Source organism: Trichosurus vulpecula, chromosome 6 (assembly GCF_011100635.1).
Source record: "Trichosurus vulpecula isolate mTriVul1 chromosome 6, mTriVul1.pri, whole genome shotgun sequence".
Taxonomy (NCBI): domain Eukaryota; kingdom Metazoa; phylum Chordata; class Mammalia; order Diprotodontia; family Phalangeridae; genus Trichosurus; species Trichosurus vulpecula.
Genome location: NC_050578.1, coordinates 58,243,722 through 58,264,773, shown reverse-complemented (window position 1 = coordinate 58,264,773; position 21,052 = coordinate 58,243,722). Strand labels below are relative to the sequence as shown.

The window sequence follows — 21,052 nt, the reverse complement described above, 5'->3', positions numbered from 1 at the left end:
CTCCAAGACCACTGCTCCATTCCCAGACTAGAGGGGTGAAGGACAGTCAAAGACTAAGCCTGGAGTTGGGAGATGCAGTATTTTATTCAAAGAACAACAAGGAGGTCAGTATTCACTGGGTTGCAGAGGATTTGGGGAATACAAAGTATAAATAGTAGGAAGGGGCCAGATTATGAAGGGGCTGGATTTTATATTTAATCCTGAAGGCAACAGGGAATCACTGGAGTTGATAGAATGGGGGTGGGGGGTGAAATGGCCTCCCTTCTACCTACTGAAAGCTTCTCATTTGCTAGGAGGGTATAATTCAAGGCTCTGTCCTGAGCCCTCTTTTCTCTATACTCCCTCTCAGGGTGCATGGGTTTGAGCAGTCAGCTCTATGCAGATGATTCCCAGATCAGTATGTATATATATGTATGTATGTCTGTGTGTATATATCTATGTGTATGTATGTGTATATATAGTCCCATTCTCTCTTAACCTCCAGTCCCACATCACCAACTGACTTTTGGACATTTCAGACTAGATGCCTCAGACATATCAAAGTCGTGGAATCCAAACAACTCATTATCTTTCTGACCAAACCCACCCCTCAGCCAGACTTCCCTAATTAAGTTAGTAACTTCAGTGTTATCCTTCACTACTCACTCGCCTTCCCTCTGCATAGCCAATAAACCCCCACATTCCTTCCTCCACAACATTTCTTGCATTTGATGCCTGGCCCTCTGCTCACACAGCCACCACCTTACCTCGGGTTCTCACCACCTCTTCTCTCCCCCCTGCCTCAGGGGTTTCAAACCAATCTAACCAGTCTTCCACAAAACTATCAAAGTAATCTTCCTTAAGTGTAGTTCTAACCATGTTATACTTTCCTGGACCCTCCAGGGCTCCTGTTTTCTCCTCTGAGCTTACTTCCCATTTATTCTATATATCTTATTATACATATACATATACATACATACATATATACATATATACATAATATACATGTATATGTCATATCCATACATATCCATTATAGATAGCCTATAATTCAGATACTACTGCAATAAAATTATTTTTTACTTTTAGACAATTATCAAAAAAGATGGATATTACTAGATACTAAACCAGAAACCAAAACTAGTGTTTATAAGTATTTGTCAAAGAAAATGTTTAGCCAACCAGGGAACTAAGATTAAAGCAATTAAATCAAAAGAATTATGTATTTAAAACTAACTTTTAATTTAACAATGATACCAAAGTATGGAAATCCTAAGTACTTCTGTCTTAAAAATGGTAATTATTTTGTTTCAAAGATACCAGGAGCAACATGATAAAGGAAAAAGGAAATGAGAAAACAAAAAGGTAGAATCATAAAATCTAGTATATTAAGATTCATTTTACAACAAGAGAATGTAGGTAGAAACAGCACCACTTTTAATCACTTTATATTAAAGACTTTTTAAAAAACCAAGATGGCTAATAAACAAAAATGGTGGATCTCCCTTCCCCCAGTAATACGTACCTAAAGTTGAAGCTGGCACAACAATTAAATGAGGACCTCTATTACCTTCTTGGTAGAGGTATGCCAGGAAGGAAATGGCTTGAATTGTTTTCCCTAATCCCTATAAGGTAATAGTTAAAAAGGAAAAATTATCAATACAGCTTTCTAGTATGCATGGTATTAACTTCATTTTCCTTACAGTGCATCAAGTCATCAGAAACAAACTAACTACTTTTTCCTCACGTTAGATAAATCTAATTGGTAATGGCTTTTTCAACAATGATCAAGGTAGAGAGCTTAACAGGACATAAAAATTGCTTTATTGCAGTCAAATGTCATTAACATCAAGACCCATGTTATATTTTCAAATAATAAACAGAGGAGCAACAAATGCTGTATTTAGAAGTTTCCATGTCTATCTGCTCTGTTAGTATTCATTATTTAGTCTGCAAGTACATCTGAATATTTTCATTTAATTTCGTACCAGAAATATATATCCTTTACAAATGCTGATCTCAGGACCGAATGTACTCTACAGTATAAATATACAGATTGTTGTAAGAAGAAGATAAATGTGGCAAGTTTCACAGGATGAGAGTAATAATTTAAAAATTCATCTCACTGGGTATTTAGAGACCTCAACTCTTGTTGTAGATTAGCCACTAACTAGCTTTATAACCTTGGGATCTCAGTCCCTCATCCGTAAAATGAAAGGGTTTGTACTACACTATCACTAAAACTCGTCCAGCTACAAAATTATATAATCCTCCCCTCACTCCTTTTTTCCAACCTTAAGAAAATGTCATGGAGTATTCTCTGATCATTAGCACTTAGATTATTATTACTGATGCTTAGGACTAATCTTAGTTTGATTTTTAAGATGTCAGTAGTCTCAAAACAAAAAGGGAGGGGATTAGAGTAGGTGCATAGGTAGTTAGCTGAAGAGTCAAACAAAAGAGAGCTCAAACCCACTGGTATGGCCACCTGAAAAACCAGGAATATTAAAAGATGCAGAAAATTAATTTCAATCTAGTGACAGAATAGGAGGAAAACTGCAAAATGAAAAAATAAATTTCTCTAAGGTGGAGATAAATACTTATTATGGGGAAAGACAGGCTTCAAATGACTATTTCAACTCATAATAAAATTTAAAAGTAAAAACCACCATGCTACTTACCATTTCATCAGCCAAAATACCATTTAGTCCGTGTTTATGTAGTAGTGCTAGCCAATTCAAACCAATTTTCTGATATGGCTTGAGAGACAAACTGAAAAGAAAAAGAGTGATTAATAATGGAACTATCTCTTCTTTACATAAACTTTAGATTCAGACACATCTATTCCTGTAGTGTATCCTTCTCTAACTTTTAATTTATTGTTTCTCAAATACTTGTGTTACTTTGGGTAATTCCCTCTCTAAATACTTCAATTACAATAAAGAAAATGAAGTAAAAAAGAACAGTCTTCATTAGGATCTTTTACAAGCTTTATTGCTTATTTAACAATTTGTTTTCAGCACTAGCAATAACAAGTTCAGTCATTATACCTAAGATGGTATCCTTAAAAAGTTAATTTTAAATATATGGAATGTTTAAAGACAAAATATCACATTTCCAGATTAATTTAATAATTAGGATAATGATGGGAGTTGCCACTGATTTTCTTAATTATTAACACAGTTAAAGTAATTGAGAATAGACATTCAGATTGTTCACTGAAATGCACTTATCATAAGTACTCTTAACTTACTAATTTTTATATAACAAAGAAAACATTTTCTTTGAATTGTCTGAAGATTATGAAGAAATACATTTTGGAATGGTAATGAAGTTGAAATCAAGTACATTAAACTTTGGAGGCTCAAAATAAAGTCATAAAGCTGCTACAAAAAAACTGGAATGACAAAGCCTACTTTGTCTACACCCACATTATGGACTGAGCCCTGATAGCCACTTTCAAACATTCTGGGGGCCAAGGCATTTATGTTTCCAGCTGCAGGTCAAAAAGCGATTACTTGCGAAGTCAAATCTAATAGTTAAACATATGCAAGAAATTCAACCCTTTGACCCAAGTAATACCACTTCTAGGGCTGTATTCCAAAGAGTTCATACAAGGGGGAAAGGGACCCCTATGTACAAAATATTTATAGTAGCTCTTTTTGTGGTGGCAAAGAATTGCAAATCAAGGGAATGCCCATCAACTGCGGAATGGCTAGATGAGTTGTGGTATATGAATGTAATGGAATACTATTGTACTTTAAGAAATGGGGAAGATATGGACTTCATAATAACCTGGAAAAACCTACATAATCTGATGCTGAGTGAGGGGAGCAGAACCAGGAGAACATTGTCCACACCCACAGACACATTGCTTCTGTGATGACTAACTTTGATAGACTTGGCTCTTCTCAACAATGCAAGGTTCTAAGACAGCTCCAAAGGACTCATGATGGAAAATGCTATTCACATCCAGAGAAAGAATTATAGAGTCTGAATGCAGATTAAGGCAAACTATTTGCTGCCTCTCTTTTTTTTTAATTTTTGTTTTTGTTTCGTCTTCCTCATGGTTCATTTCATTGGTTATGATTCTTCTTTACAACTTGATTATTGAGAAAATAAGTTTAATGTGCAGGTATATGTGGATCCTGTATCAAATCACATGCCATCTTGGGGAGGAGGGGAGAAAATCTGGAACTCAAAAACTTGTGGAACTGAGTGTTGCAAACTAAAAAAAAAAATTGACTAATTAAAAAAAAAGAAATTCAAAAAGCATAAGTGTAACTTCACAGTCCTTTTGCTCAGGACTGAGCTTCCCCTACTTCTAAATAAGAATGGCAGCAATGGCCCAGTGGACTAAGAATCAGCTGTGCTATCAATTAGACCTGAGCTGAAGTTCTACTTCCTCTACACACTGCTCAACCCTGGGCAGGTCATTTTGAGCACTGAGGCAACTCTCTAAGACAATAATCTATAAACAAAAGGCAAAAAAAAGTTCATGAACAACCATGCTTAAGCATGTTTATGTATTTGTGTACCCTCCCACCAAAACACATAGGTACACACACACCTACTAATCCACAAAGCCTGAAAAACACCTAATTTAAACCACTTATACTATAAAATCACATACATAAAAAGCAAGCACGGCTGGTTACATAGACTATTAAAATAGACAGGCATTTAAAAAATTTTATTTCCCCCCACTTACATGTAAAAACAATTTTAATACATATTTTTTAAAGTTTTGAATGGCAAATTCTATCCCTCATTCCCTTCTCTACCTACTCCCTGAAACAGTGAGCAATCTGTTATAGGTTAAAAATATGCAATTATGTAAAACATCTGCATATTAGTTATTTTGTACAAGAAGATTTGAAAAAGAAGACAGACACAATGGATCAACGTGTGTGTGTGTGTGTGCGTGTACACAGAGAGAGAGAGAGAGAGAGAGAGAGAGAGAAACAGTATGCTTCAGTCTGTATTCAGACAACTTTAGTTCTTTCTCAGGAGGTGGACAGCATTTTTCATTATGAGTCCTTTGGGATTATCTTGGATCACTGTACTGATGAGATAGCTAAGTCATTCACAGTTGACTGTGGTACAATACTGGGGTTACTGTGTACAATGATCTCCTGGTTCTGCTCACTTCAATTTGTACCAGTTCATGTATCTCTCTCCAGGTTTTTTGGAAATCACCCTGCTTGTCATTTCTTAGAGCACTATAATGTTCCATTACAATCATATACCACAACTTGTTCAGCCAGTTTCCCAATTGAAGGGCATCCCTTCAATTTTCAATTCTTAGCTACCGCAAAAAAGAGCTGCTATAAATAGTTGTGTACATATAGGTCCTTTTCTTTTTTATTTTTAATCTCTTTGGGATACAGACCTAGAAGTGGCATTGCTGGATCAATATGCACAGTGTGGTAGCCCTTTGGGCATAGTTCCAAGTTGCTCTCTAGAATGGTTGGATCAGTTCACAACTCCACCAACAGTGCAAAAGAGTACTAGTTTTCCCACATCCCCTCCAACATTTATCATTTTCCTTTTCTGTAATATTAGCTAAACTGATTGGTGCGAGGTGATACCTCAGAGTTGTTTTAATTTACATTTCTCTAGACAACAGTGATTTAGAACATTTTTTATATGACTATAGACAGCTTTGATTTCTTTTTCTGAAAACTGCTTGTTCTTATTCTTTGACCATTTATCAACTGGGTAATGACTTATATTCTTATAAATATGGCTCAGTTCTCTATATGTATTTGAGAAATGAGGCCTTTCAGGTTAAATTATCAGACAGGCATTTTGAAAGCATATTAAACGTGATTTCTCAAACTGAATTTAACGTATCCCCATAGCAAAGAAAACAGTGGCAATGTGCTGGAAAAGACATTTTAAAAGTCTCAGATGAATGATTTTATTTGATTAGAATATCTCTTTCTGTTCTGCCAGGGTTGCAAAAACTTGAATAAAAGATGCACTCATCCCACCAATCTGTTCCTGATATGTGGTACTCCTAAAATAGTTCTCTATGTATGAGTAAATTTGAGACAATTTAAAAAAAAACTGTATTGGAAACTCTTTTAAAACTAATTTCTGTTAAGTGATAGACAGTGTGGAAAGAGCAGATTTGTAGGCCTAATTTCCATTTCTTGCAGGTTGCTTGTCAGGGCCTCAGTTTTCTCATTTGCAAAAAACATTTTTAATTAATAACAGGGGTAGAGCCTGGACCTGTGATGTCACTAGCATGGGAAACTTCCAGTAGAAAAATTCCTTCTATTATTACTACTAATCAGCACCTTCTTTTGCATCTTAATAGTCATCTTCAGTTGATTAGAACAGTGGTGTCAAACTCAAATAAAAATGGCGACCAATAAACCACTAAGCTAAATAAGGATCTCTGCTGGTCATACAATCACTCAGTTTTAAAATGTAATATTTTCTATGTTTTATTTTTTTTATTTATTGTTAAATATTTTCCCAATTAAATTTTAATCTGATTTGGGCTGAATGCAGGAATGCTATGGGCTGTATGTGGCCTATGAACCACCTCTGAAGTAGAGATTAAGAGCTTAAATTGCCCAGAATCATATATCTAGTATATGATATCACATATATCTAGTATATGTGATATCTAATTATGCAATATCTAATATGTAAGTGGCGCTTTAACCCAGGTCTTCCTGGTTGCAGGCCAGCTCCTTATTCCTTATGCCTAGCAGCCTGAGAATGTTGGAAGGTATTTATTTGGGGGGACAGAATAAAACAACAAAACTAGCAGTGTCTGGGGGAGTAGACAGCATGTAATTCTTCCGGAAAAAAAAAACCCATAAAACATGTAGATAAAATATAATATAGATTTTTATATATGCTGATGAACATCACATGCTCAAAGAATAACTTTACTAAGTGTAAAGCACCTAAAATATCCTTAACTTAATCTGTTGAAAATATTAGTTCTTAGAAAAGCAACAAATTAAAAGAAAGAAGTGTTATTTTAACTAAATTCTGTCTTGCTGGAATAAAACTATGGATAGTAGGTATAACTGGAACATGTGATGCATGAGAGAAAGGAATGGCTTATTAGCCTGGAAGAGCAGAGTAGAAGTAGCCTGTGAAAGGTCTGAAATATCAAACAGAGGGTTTTGTTTTTGCCTCAAGGTTACAGCTGGGAGCCAAAGAAACTTAAGAGAGTGGCCTCACCAGAGGGGTGTTTTATGGATTCCACTTTGGAAGTTAGATTATAGATGTATTAGAGAGGGGAGACACTAGAGGTGTAAGAGATCAATTAGGCAACTGCAACAACCTAGGTGCGAATGGAGAAAAGGAGACCTATGCAAGAGATGTTATCAACTAGATTTGGCAACTGATCAGGGCCAAGGAGCATGATGAGTCAAGATTGTAAGCCTAAGTAACTAAAAACAAATGGGGCTTCCACAGAGTGAGGTCATGCCAGGGAACAGATAAATAGTAAATTCTGTTTTGAACATACTCAATTTGAGATTGCTATGGGACATCCAGTGGAAAATGTCTAAAAGGTAGTTAGTTGGTAACGTTCAGGAGACAAGCCTAAGATCTGATATACTGAACTGAAACTTATCCATCGATATGGTAATTGAACCCATGAGAACTGATCGAGTTCAGAGCAATGGTACGTGGAGAGAAAATACAAGAGGACCAAAGACACAGCTTTGGAGAAATAGATGATGATTTAGCAAAAAGACTGAATAGTAGATGAAGCATCAGAATTGGAAGAGAACCCTTAGAGATCACCAAATCCAATGGGAAAAAAAATCCTTTCTATAACATTTCTAATTTACCTAGCATCTACTTCAATAACAAATCATGAGAAAATCCATTACACTTCACCACCCCACTTTTGATCACAGCTCTAGGAAAGAAGCAGTGGCTACAGAGAGCTCAGAACTCTCCCCTTCCACTTCTCTCCATCCTTCCCCCCAGGCCTAGCCGTATCCATTCCCTCTTTGAGAAAGTTGTCTCTGGCTATCCCACGGATGGCACAGATCAGGAGATCTCTTGTTGCTCCACAGACTCTGTTCATCTCTTTGGTGATGAGCCCATCTCATCTTCCTGCCTTGCAGGCAGTTACTCAACTGAACTTAGATATCAGTTGAAACCAACAGATTCCTAGATAAAGAATACTGTGGGTAAACAGTTCTGGTTGAGTTCTCACTTAAGCCTTTTAAAAATACTTCTATGAGCAATGTTTCCTCTGTGGGGAAAAAGCCTCTATACTTGGCCAAGTTTCTATATGGTATAAAAGACTATCCTCCCATTTGGAACCACAACATGCGGTATGTACATTCCACTTGCCAAAAATCAGGACTCCTACTTATAGTTTTTCAGAAAGAAAGGATTTCCTTATATCAAAGGAACTGCTCAACCAAAGGTTGTCACCCCTACCATTTTTTGCAAAATATAGACCATCCTCACCATGTCTTTTGGAAAAGCAGCTTAGACAGACTAGAAAAGCTAGCTTACAATGGTCTAGAAAAAATACTGCTCCCCCAAGCTGGGACCCTGAAGAGTGGAAAAAATAACAAGTTCAGGCAAAAGGAATACTATCACGGTTGGAGATTGCTATTGGGAGAACCTGACTCATTTAACTGTTTGGGAAGCTCCTTCTATACCAACCCCCTCCCTCCTGAAAAACCCCATTATCAAGAATCACTTTCAGTTCTTGCTCTACAGTGCTGTGAACAAGCAGGAGATACAAGATGCTTAGCCAGAGTTGTGCAGTTACTTTGAGCATAAGGGATTCCATTCAGGTTCAAGGAGATATTAATACCAACTTGCATGGTCTTCAATAGCACTGAAATGTATCCTAACCAGACCAGACCAACCCCTGTGAGTTTCAGCATGATGGAAGAGAGAGAAGTAGACAACATACAAGACTGAGGAGGAATTTATGAGAAACTCATCCAGGGGTAGCCTTGATTTTCCCTTTCTGTCTTCCCTGGTGTTATATGTGGCCTCTGGAAGACCCATCAGACTTTTGAGTGGTGTATCTGTGTTTCTCTCAGGAATTACAGGATTTTGGTCCATAGCCAAAGCCTGCACTACATGGAAGACAGAACACAGCAAATTCAAGAGGGGTGATGAATGATTATGGCATATCAGGCAAACTAAGTTTCAGAAACATATTAGATGATTCTTCACAAATTAACTCAATCCCCCATCAACAGGACAGCCTGCCAAGCAATGGACATCTTTGTTACAGCCTGTAAAATAGTCTGCTTATTATGTCTCTTAGAGTATAAGACATAGGATTTAAGGGTATGAAGACAGAGTAAAGTTGAAAATACCTTACATGCTGGTGTTATCTGTAAAAGTCTCACAACCTTTACAAGACCACACCTGTAACCTGTGACAACTGCATACTCACGACAAAGGGGAATGGCTCATCTCTCAATAAGGATGCAGCTGCCATTGAACCTGCGACCCTTCACCAAGAATGCCTGGGAGGAGCTTAGAGACTAAGCCAATGAATAGGATTTTCTCTAGCAATGTAAACCCACACCAACCTATGAGTAACACTCATGGAAAGTTATTTAAATAATCCAACTCTCCAGAACTGTGCTACACTGCCAAGGTCTCAATTAGCCTTCATTCTTCCTCCTGGTATAACTATTAAAGTAAACTCCAAACTGCTAAGGAAATTTGTGTCTGGCTAGACAACCCTAGACAATTGGCCCTGCTGGTCAACCTGGAGAAAGAGAGCAGGCAAAACGGCTCTATCCTTTGCCTGATGATCTTCCCGCACAACACATGTGTAGATAATGCAAAGCTCAGGAGAGCTAGTATATCAGATTACAGAATCAAGATTCAAATAAATCTTGAATAGCTTGGAAAATTGTACTGAAACTCACAGAAGATCTAAAGTAAGTTTAGTAGGGATAAATGTAAATTTCTACATGTTTCAAAGAGAATATGAAAAACAGGTGACCAGTAGTTTACATGAAAAAGATTCAGAGGGTCTTGGAGGATCTTATAATTCATAAGAGTCAACATAAAATACCCACTCAAAAAAACACAAGCAGCTTAGAAACCTGAATGAATGAATTTTCTCTAAGATAAAAAAAAAATTTGACAGGATAAAATTAAGTCAAGATGACTTCACTGACCCACTCATACGTCCAAGGCCAGTAAAATAAAATCATATGATAGATTTTATACCCCAAAAGTGTACTTTAATAATTCCAACTCATTATCCCAGAGATTTGGGCTACCTCAACAGGCAGCTCCTAACACCAAATCTGTAAACATATCACACACACATCCCCACATCCACCATTGACTACCTCCACTCTCTCTGCTATCATCATCAAATGTCGGTGCTCATTCACCCCTAACATGAGATCTATTTTGTAAACACTTGGTACTTTGAGAAAATTTGTGGTTTCAGAAATAAAACCTATGAAAATAAACAACCACTTACGATAGATGACTCTGAGTAAATACCCAGGGAAGTTTGGACTGCTTAGTGGTAGCCTGTCTTGGTCCCACAATAACTAATTTTTTTTTTATTTTTTTTTTAACTAATTTTTTTTTAACTTCCTTTTTTATGCCACCTGAAATTCCACCAAAGAGAGATTATATTTGGAATAAATGTGGAATTTGTGTTTTTTTTTTAAAGGTAAAAGGGTTAAATCATTCACACAGTATGGTTCAATAAGGTTACTTCTTTCAGAGCAATGGATTTGGAGTTAAAGTCTGGGCAAGAATACAGACCTTGTTACTGTGTGGCCTTGAGCAATTATTTAAATCTCTCTGGGCTCCAATTTCCTAACTGGTAAAATTAAGATAATCTCTAAGGTCCCTTTCAGCTCTCAATCTTTTGATCCCAATAATCCCTAAAATCAGCTACACTTAAGTAAAGGTAGTTTTAACTGAACAGAAATATGTGGTGAAAAATTTTTGATGCATGAAAGACTAAGAGGAGATAACAGGCCAAAAAATGAAGCTTTAGGCAACCAGAAAAATATACCCTAAGAGATAGGTGCAGAGTGTAAAAAAGTTCATCCATGAAACCAAAAGGACATTTTAATTACTTTGGTATTTTATTTTCAGCTAGAGAACTTTAAGTATTTTAAAGGTTAAACTTTTTCAAATTATATGAGGGTTTTTTGGTGACAAATCATCACAGAGTAGAGTCAACTGGGGAGGTTAGGCAAATGAAGGACTCTCCATTCTCAAATTGCTGTAGAAAAAGGAAACATAGCGGTGCAAACTACACTTTTATAAGGCAAGTTTGCTGATACAGCTACAGTTCTTTCTAGTCAAAAGAGACAGTAACTTCTCTTGGAAAGTCAATCACATTTTTCTACATTATCCCACACTACCGTATTTATGGTGAGAGTGAGAGTGAGAGAGAGAGAGAGAGAGAGAGAGAGAGAGAGAGAAACTGTATTTTACTATTCAAAGCACATCTTGTGAACTAAAGTTCACAAGTGTGAGAGGGACTGCAGGGAGCAAGAGCATTTGTAGTGTCTGTATAGCTAGGGGCCCCAGCGATGACTCAGGGGCAGAAAGAAGTGCCTGAGGTTCAGCTCCCAGACAAAGATTAGAAAGAACAGTACATAAAACTTGAAGCTGGAGGAATCATCCCCCATATTTTGTGACTAGAACCTGATGATAATAATAAGCTGTTAAAATAATGATGATGATGATAACAATAACAATGTAATAAGCTGTTAAAATAATGATGATGATGATAACAACAACAATGAGAAAGCAAAGGACAAAGAATCCAACCGTAGATAACTATTATGGGGACAGAGAAGATTCAGGTTCATACTCAGAAGAAGAAAGTGAAGCAAAAAAACCCAAACAAACTGGAAGAACAAAAGGTCAAGAATTTCAAAAAAACTAGTTTAATTTTTAAAAAGGTAGAAGAAAGTGGTTTAGCAGTACCATATCTTAAACTATACTATGAGGCAGTAATTATCAAAACTGTCTGGTATTAGCTAAGAAATAGAAAGGTAAATCAGTAGAAAATAGACATATAATATACACAGTGGTAAACAATTATAGTAAAAACTTGTGTTAGACAAATGTAAAGATTTACGTTTTGGGGATAAAAATTCATTATTTGGTAAAAATTACTGGGAAACTTGGAAAGCAGTTTGGCGGAAATTGGGCATAGACCAATATCTTACACCATTTACCAAGACAAGGTCAAAATGGATATATAACCTAGATATAAAGGGAGATATCACAAAGAAAATCAAAAGAACATGGAACATTACCTATCAGACTTATGGATAGGAGAATAATTTATGAGTAAACAAGAGATCAAGAGCGTTGAGAAGTGTAAAATTTTGATTACATTAGGTTAAAAAGGTTTTGTACAAACAAAACCAATGTAGCCAATATTAGAGGGAAAGCAGAAAATTGGGGGAAAAATTTTAGATAGTATCTCAGATAAAGGTCTTGTTCTTCATATATAAAAAATGTCAAATTTATCCATTTTGTGGGTGTGTTCATCCCATTCATGTTCAAATTTTTAGTTACTTGTTATGTATTTTTCTTTATCCTATTTTTCCTCACTATTTCTTGTCCTGTTTCCCCTATTTCTCATGAGTCTAATTTACTTCTAAAGGGCTTAAAGTCACAGATAAATGCTATTTCAGCACCTCAGTTTTTATTTATATGTAACAGAATTTTTAAAATGTAGGTTCAATATGAGAAGTTTTCAAACAGATGCAATTATTTATTTTTTTAAAAATACAAATCATATGTAGATGAGAAGAACCAGGAAACAGGTTTTCTTCAGGTCTTCTACCTAGGCTATATCAACAATTAATTTTCAATTTAAAAAGATAATATTAGATAAGATGAAATACAGAGTTCTGTAAACTCTAAAGCACTATAATTTGTGAGTTAGTATAATTATTCTGCAAACATTATTATGGGATAATTACTATAAAGTTTTCAGTATTAGGTTTATTTTCAAGCATCATTATTCTAATTCTGGGGCCAACAACAGAAAGTTCAAATTGCATTTCTAAAACTCTCAATTAGACTGCAACATACAACAGATATTACCTTTGGTTTAAAATGGAAGGTTGATCTATGTTCCATCCACCTCCACCTTCAGTAAGCCTGGTCACCTGCTTTGTCAATTTATTTGAAATGTCTTCACATTTGTTCATAAGTCTTATAACTACGTCCCTTTCTTGGATCAATGTTTTACAGTGCCATATCAAATCTTCTGACAGCCCATTTGTCTTGCACATTTTTGTGAACTGTGGGGGGAAATAAGAGAAAATAATTCAACAGCACAGTCTGACTACTAGAAGAAATGCAAATTCTATTTTATTTCCCTTACCAGGAATAACAAAGTACTTTTCGTACTTTTATTAGTTTCAGCTTTCATTATGTCCTAAAGTGCAATGACACAGATTTTTCTAAGACTTACAAAAACTCCTATCCCAAATTTTCAACTCAACTTTAGTTCTCCTATTTCCATTTTTTTCTGGACACATATACTTAGATACACAACTGTCATAAAATTCAGCATGTCCAAAACTGAACTCTTCCCCTCAAAAATGTCTTCGCATTTACTTCTCTCCCAGTCATTCTTTGGTTTTTCAAGGCTTCTGTGATCTGGTATCACCTTACTTGTTTAACCTAATTTCCTCTTAACACAAATGCTCTTCTCTAACAGCTCTGCTTACTGTGTACCCCATACAACACATTCCCATGCTCCTGCTGTTCCCTAGTGAATGACCTTTCCCCTTCTCTGCTTACAAACTAAGCTAAATCCATTCATCTTTCAAAGCCCAAGCGAAGTCCCACTGCCTCCATAAAGCCTTCCAGCCTACAATGATTTGTCTATTATGACTTCCTAAAGCCTTTATTGTATATACTAAGACACCTAGCTTCTAAATTAAAATTTCTCCACAAGAACCAGCAAAAAACGTTCATGTCTAACATATAGCCTAATTTGTCTGAGGAGAATAAGTGCATAAGGTAAAGGAACAGGATTTGAAACCAGGTTATCGATTCTTGGGCAGGTAAAAAGAAATGAGCAATCCCTCTGGAAATAAATAAGCTTTTCAAGACCAAAGATTATTTATTATGTTTCATATCTCCCAAGAATAAATCTGTGCTGAATCAAACACAGAAAATACTAAACACCTCAGTAAGCATATAAAAATAGTGACTGGCTGAATGACTTAGGTTAATGCTCACATCAAATTCTACTAACTAGAAATGTATCGAAGAGCAAAAACATTTTAATTCTAAAAGAATTCACACCTTTTCAACTAACATAAGCCTTTAGGGATTCAAAATGATTCAACTGTCAGAACAGTTACTTTGTCCTTCCTCCTACAACCCTTTTTCTAAGGGAAAATTACATGATTAATAGCAAAAACAAAAAGCTCAAATTAACTACATACATTGGTGAAAGGAGGAAAAAAACACAGTGAGATCATGCTAATAAATTTGATGCATCTGAATTTCACGTGTTTTGTTGCATCTTACATTGGGTAGCCCAAAAAATTAATACGTTCATATGCTGATACCTCTAATTAAAACAAGAAAGTCTTTTAGACTGACAAATAATTTTCACTCAAAATGAGCATAAGCTCAACTGTAATAAATGAGTTTGCTAATTTCTTTCCTATTGCTGCATGGAACTCTAAAACATCTATGCTATGAAAAGATCATGATTCTTCATGAATCTTAAATTTATTCTTCATTTCAATTTATTATATTTTGCTTTGAGGTTGATAAAATAGCTTTCAAATGTGGTGCAATGGATCAGTTTAATAGTAAAAATGAAGAATCACTGAATAATAAAATAGATAAGCTGTTTTACCAAGTTTGAGATAACATTTGAATCTGTATTTGTTTAAATGAAAAAACTGAATATAAGTTTTAAAAATTCTTTTTACAAGAATAGTACATACTTTGTTTTTAAGAACAGACGATGAAAACCTTATGAAAGCTAAGTGAGACTTATTAGATCCTAGATCCTGCATGTAGATACTTGCAAAAAAAAAAATTTCTGAGCAACTTAGCTGAAAACAAAAATAATATAAAGAACATTATTATGATACAAAATTAAAAAAGACCCAAAAGAGGCTTGATTGCCAAGAATCTTGGTTGGCAAAAATGAAAATCCTATAATCTATAACTGCACAAATGAAAGTAAAATGAAACCATCTGTTGTGATAAAAACATTGTGATTCATGTCAGCCCATTTAACACATTCCTTCAAGAAAAAGCAAGAAGCACATTAGTGGGTTAGAGTAATCCACGATCATGAAATGGCCAACTTCATGCAAAAGTTCAAATGATAGAATTTTAATGTCTAGTAACATATTTATTAAGCATATTACCCTTATGAAAATTTATCTGGCAGCCATTTTAAACATGAAAATCTACCATAAAGAGCTGAGAAATGACCATTATTAGCACCAGTGAAATCAGAGGCATTATGTGGCATAGTTCTAAAAACACTGGACTGAAAGCCAAGTCAGAACACTCCAGTCTTAGTCCAAAACTACTTGTTTGAACACTTTAATTTTCCTCTGAAAACCCTTGTTGGATTAGATCTCTATCAATTTTAAAATTCTACAGTTTTGTATTTAAATACATTAACCCATGTAACTTCTCCAAGCTCCAAATTCGAAAGATTGCTGTGAAGAAAAAAAAATATACACAACTGCAACAAACTTCACTTAACTTTTAAGGCTGAAAAGACACAGGTGTAACATCAAGTAACTGAAATACTCATTTCTTGCCACAAAGTGTCACTATTTCTACATAAAATATCGAGTATCTCTAAGAAAGAACTGTTCTTAAAAAATATGGTCCTTTCTTAAACCTTTCAATCCAGAGCTAAACAAGTATAAAAATAGTACTTATGATTCTAGAACAAAAATAACTACATAGTTTCATTGGGAAAAGGTACTTTTGGTTGTATGTCAGTCCACAGCAAATGCAGATATGTTGTTGGGATTAGTGCTGAATTTCAATTCAACCTGGTACGCATGAAATACACAGTATAAAGTGAGTCAAATGTGAGTCAAATATGAGTCACTGGAAGTGGCCTTGCTGTTTACCAAATGCTCTATCCAAGACTTAAAGCACTTTGGTCAAAAGAGTAGGTCATTAAATAAACATATGAGAAGTTACCAAACTGAGCTAATCACTAGTTATTTCTTGATAAAAGACATTTAACCTGATTATATTCTCAATGAACTCATCTTTTGACAGTGGTTTAGAAGAAATCAAAGATTAAAATTATGGTTCTACTAAGTTAACAGAACATTTTAATTTATAAAAAAAGTAAACCAACAGTTCTGGACACAGTTTATTTCTAAAGCAAACTCATTTTTAAATATTGACAAATACATTAAATGTACTGAAAATGCTTCATATTAACTTAGCACCCTTCAAAATATTCTTATTAGTTCATGAATCCTCATAAATGAGCAATGACCAAGAACACATAGTTTGTTAAAGATTCTGCAGAGAAAGCTCGAAACTCATTAAAGTCAAGCATGATGTACGAAGTTGGTAGACCTTTAGAAATATAAAAGACTGCTCATTTCCAATGAAATTATCTAAGCCCTACTAAAATTTGTAATAATGATTTAAAATACTTAAATTTACAAAAAAAAATTTCCATTTAAATTTTGCCATGTGGTAAAATGATTCAAAATTCTTTGACACATAGCTTGCTTTGTTTTCATTTAAATGAGTACTGAGACAAAAGAAATTCAATTCAGTTTTCAAAACTAAGAAAAATTTATTTTTAATGGTGAATCATCATAAAAAAGGCACTTAAATATTATGAAGGCACTAAAATGAATTACTGATTTTGGGGAAGACAGCAAACCAACGGAATTTTTAAAAAATCATTAAAATAAATATGCATCTTATTGTCGTGTCATATTTTCTCCAATAAAGAGCTCACAGTTTGTCATCTAAAAAATGAGTTGTACTAGATGATCTAATGTCTCTTCTAGCTTAAAATTTCATGATTCTGAGAAATACTTTGAGCTGTAATCATGAAGGGGGATCAAGACAACATATAATTCATGTATTTTTCTAAAATGAGGGATATAGGTCAATAAGCTTTACAAAATCTATACAAAAGAATTAACACAATATACTAATTTAAATTTTTACTTTAAAAATGTGTATTCAGAATTGGTAAAAGGGGAATAGTATATGTACACAAATATGAAACAAGAGGATGAAAATAATTTTCCTAGTTAGAACCTAGCAGTATTACAAGTTTAAGGGTCTGGCAGATTTCAAAATGACTAATACTCAGTTTCAGTGATACCTTTTAATAATAATAAAAAAAAACTGAATTGAAATGAAGCGCTTTCTATTATTCACTGAAACAGAAATGATTCAAGCATGAAATCAAACTGTAGGTACTGTTTTAATCAAAATTAATAATAGAGCTCTGGCCTCTAATTTATATACTTTTATGGCAACTATGGAATAGGAGTAACAAGTTGCTTTTCCACCCTCCTTTTTATAAGTAATAAAATATAAGATTTAAAGCTGGAAGGGGACTATAATTATGCAGAACTTAAAAAGATTTTTGTGGGGATTAAGGGGAGCTATAAGGAAGGGAGTGAAAAGAAAGGAAAAGCTGGACTTTTGATTTTATTGCCGTAGGGATCTGCCTTTATCAATAAGGACTGGTAACTCTTCTCCAAACTTGCATGGGAACCCCAAGAGACAAAGGTAACTTGTCCAGGGTCACACAAACAGCTCTCTCTTATGCCAATCCGGCTCTCATTAGAAAAGCCATACAGTAGTTTACATTTTTCTTAGAGAAGACATGTGGTACACTGCATAGAGGCAGATATGAGTCCAGAACCCTAGGTTCAGAACTTTCAAGCCATACTATATGAACTCTCTCTGTGCTTTCTATATGCTATGACTTGTTTATCTGCACTGGAAGTAGTTTCTGTACTGATGAAATCAGTCCAAACTAAAACAAACAAAAAATCTCTTGATGATTTTATTAGATTAAATTGTTCTATGAAAGTTCAATAATGAGATAATTTTTTCAAGTGTTCCTAAGGTGGTTCTAAAAGTTATAAACAAACTAGAACCCCTTAGATTTTCACCCACTGCTTTCTACAATATGAAGATGTTTAATCTGCCTAAATCTAGAAATTGTCACATTTCACCTTAATAATTATACATGCAGAAATAATCATTAACATTTTTGCGCTGACTTTGGTCAGATACAGTATTATCCCTTGAAGCATAATGTTAATTTTATGATAAAGGTGATTAAAAATTATTAGGAAAGAAAATCACAACCTAAGTAGATACGTAATGTAATATAACACCCTTTGTATTCAATTTTTTAAACAGGGGGAAAGTATTACACAGAATTTTAAAGCATTACTTAATTCTCTTGTAGCATCAATATTGCCAATTAATTGGTAAGGAAGAGATGCTTTCTACTTTTTGGATTGCTGTGTATCTTTTAAATATACAACAGTATCTGGCATGTCCACATCTGCCACAATAGTACGATTTATTTTTCTGTGTTGGTATATTTGGGCATGTGGCTACAACAACTAAACATATGGGTGCTGACAATTGCATTCTTTATTAAATAATGAATAATGGCCTGACAAGCCCAAGCAACTTAGGTCTATAATAACCTATTACTCTCAAGAAAAAGAAAACAGTAAAGGAGAGGAAAGGGAGCCCTTTAGCAAATACTTTTGTAAAGAAATCACTCAGGCAAAACCAAACAAGTTTTGAAAGGATCTGCTTTGACAGATGTTCTGTTCAAAAGCTAAGGCTTCAGGCAAAACGAATTTCATTATGAAATACTTATAATGATGCATTTCTGTATTTTTCAAATACTTTTTTTTTTTTACTATTTTTCCATTTTTTTCCCACATAAATAATCACTTTTCCCCCTTAAAGCCCCTCAGAATACTTGTGCTCACATGGATTAGACATAATTATAGTTATAACTTTTGCTTTCCATCTTAGAAAATAAAGCTTTATTTCTTTTTTTAAAAAAAAAATTAAATTATTACAAGATAGTAAGTTTTCACTGAATCATATGTATTATTGCTGTATAGGCCTAAAAGATAAATGTTACAGGACTCCAAGTTCTCACAAAAATTTAAGCAAAACCTAGCATAAGCCTTAAGATTTTCTTTTATGCATTCTGCCATGAATAAGATTTGAAGACATTTTGCTGAAACACATGAAGCTCAAAAGCACAAATACAATGTATAAAACAAATGAAAAAGAAGCGAAATTTCAGAAAATGAAAATGTAAAGTGTACTTACCAGTGGTTATGTCTTCTCCTCACCTAAAGTTTCAATTCTAGACTTCCACACACTTTTTCCTATCTTTTGAATTAAAAAAACATTGAAGCTTGTTAGGCTCCATTAAATGGCTGTATTGTTTAACCAGGAAAAACATATTAAAGATTGAGTTGCTTTATAAAGAAAAATAAAATAAACAATTGCTTCTTTTATGGTGAAGCCTGAAACACTTAGGCTGGCATTTTGAATCATGGAGATCCCCTGGGTGTTGTTGCTGCTCCTCAAGAAATTGCTGTAAAAATTCTGCCACATTCTTGCCTTCTGTATGGTTCTTTAGCAGAAACAGATCAGAACAGGCTAGCAAACAACTCCTTCCTAAATGTAAGCTCTAATTTTTTCTTCTGCAGTGAAATGAACCAAGTTTCTATGCAAAAGAATGAGTGACAGTGTTGCTGGCCAATCAGCTTGGGTTTTTCAGGAAAATCACCCCTTAATTCATTCAAAATTAGGTCATATGACACTATTTGAAATGCTATTGGCTTAAAACAAATGTAGTGTGTGAATCTACTCAGGATAAGGCCACCCATCTATGCTTTTCTGGGCTAAAGATACCTTGACTATAAATGTACAGTGAATAAAAAAAAAGGCAGGAAAAAAAAGAATGTAGACTTACCAGAGCTTCCCAACTGTTAAAGGGCCGGAGCTCTGTTATCTTTTGAGCCTTCTTCTGAGAACACTGGGGAATCAAAGTGAGCTCACCAATGGAAGCCCCTTGCAGGAAGTGAAGTATTTTACCTTTGTAGCCGTCCTCCATCACCTCCTCACCACTGCTATAGTCCTCATCCAAAGAGCTCCCGGCATCAGAGCCGGAATCATATTCAGAGTCCTGCATTTCCTTTTTAGGATGGAAAAAAGTTTTTTTGCCTTTCTTGTTAAAACCATTCTGTGCTTTAACAGCACATTTTTGTTTCATCTTTGTTTTAGGAGTATTTTTAAGGTGATTCTGACTCTTTCTTGAGACGGCTTTTCCATTTGAAACTTCACTTTTTGAAGGATACTGAACATCTGTAAATGTAATAAAGACAAACAACTATTGGAAACACTATAAACTAAGAATACAAATATCACTGAACTTTAGCTTTTTCAGAAATAAGAATGCAAACATCTAAATATAAATTTTTTCATTTGAATAAAAGGATTCTACTTCAAATTATTATTGTTGAGTTCTGACAACCTATGTTTTTAAAGGTGAAGGATGAGCAAAATTTTGCTAAATATGAACAATAATTCAGTAATATTAAATGGTGTTAAATATTTTAGGTAACAACTCTGTAATATAATGAGATAAATACTATAAACAAAGTGCCTCACACATAGTAGGCATAATTTTATTGGGCTGAATTGGCTAATGAACGTAAAGGAAATTGAGTCATGCAACTCAAACTAAAACCAATGAAATTCTCTGTAAAACAAGATGATCCACTTTGCCATTTTTAGTCCCTATTTACTTTCCATTTGCTTTCAACTGGCAGCAGATGGATCCAGCAGCAGAGAAATGGTATCTATGTGCCAGTATTCCCACAAGCTATTTCCCTCCCAACTATCTGTGATGTCAAGCAATAATAGTGTCTTGAGGTAGCTTGTGGCACAGTAAATAGACCACTAAGCTTGGAGGCAGAAAGGTCTGAGTTCAAATTCTGCTCAAGACACTTACTAGCTTCTGTGACCTCAGGCAAGTCACTTAAATTGTTTGTTCAGTGTC

The 21,052-nt window shown here is 34.6% G+C and overlaps 1 protein-coding gene across 4 annotated transcripts in view; it reads right to left on the bottom strand.

Moving 5' to 3' along the window:
- SMARCAD1 (SWI/SNF-related, matrix-associated actin-dependent regulator of chromatin, subfamily a, containing DEAD/H box 1) overlaps nt 1-21,052 on the bottom strand; it is a 91,094-nt gene that overhangs the window by 27,288 nt on the left and 42,754 nt on the right. For all 4 annotated transcript variants that reach the window (XM_036762778.1, XM_036762776.1, XM_036762777.1 and 1 more), the window contains exons 9-12: nt 19,964-20,355; nt 13,054-13,253; nt 2,661-2,751; nt 1,505-1,604 (exon numbers count right to left, since the gene is read on the bottom strand). In XM_036762778.1, the coding sequence (XP_036618673.1) occupies nt 1,505-1,604; nt 2,661-2,751; nt 13,054-13,253; nt 19,964-20,355 (783 nt within the window). The remainder of the gene's footprint in view (nt 1-1,504; nt 1,605-2,660; nt 2,752-13,053; nt 13,254-19,963; nt 20,356-21,052) is intronic.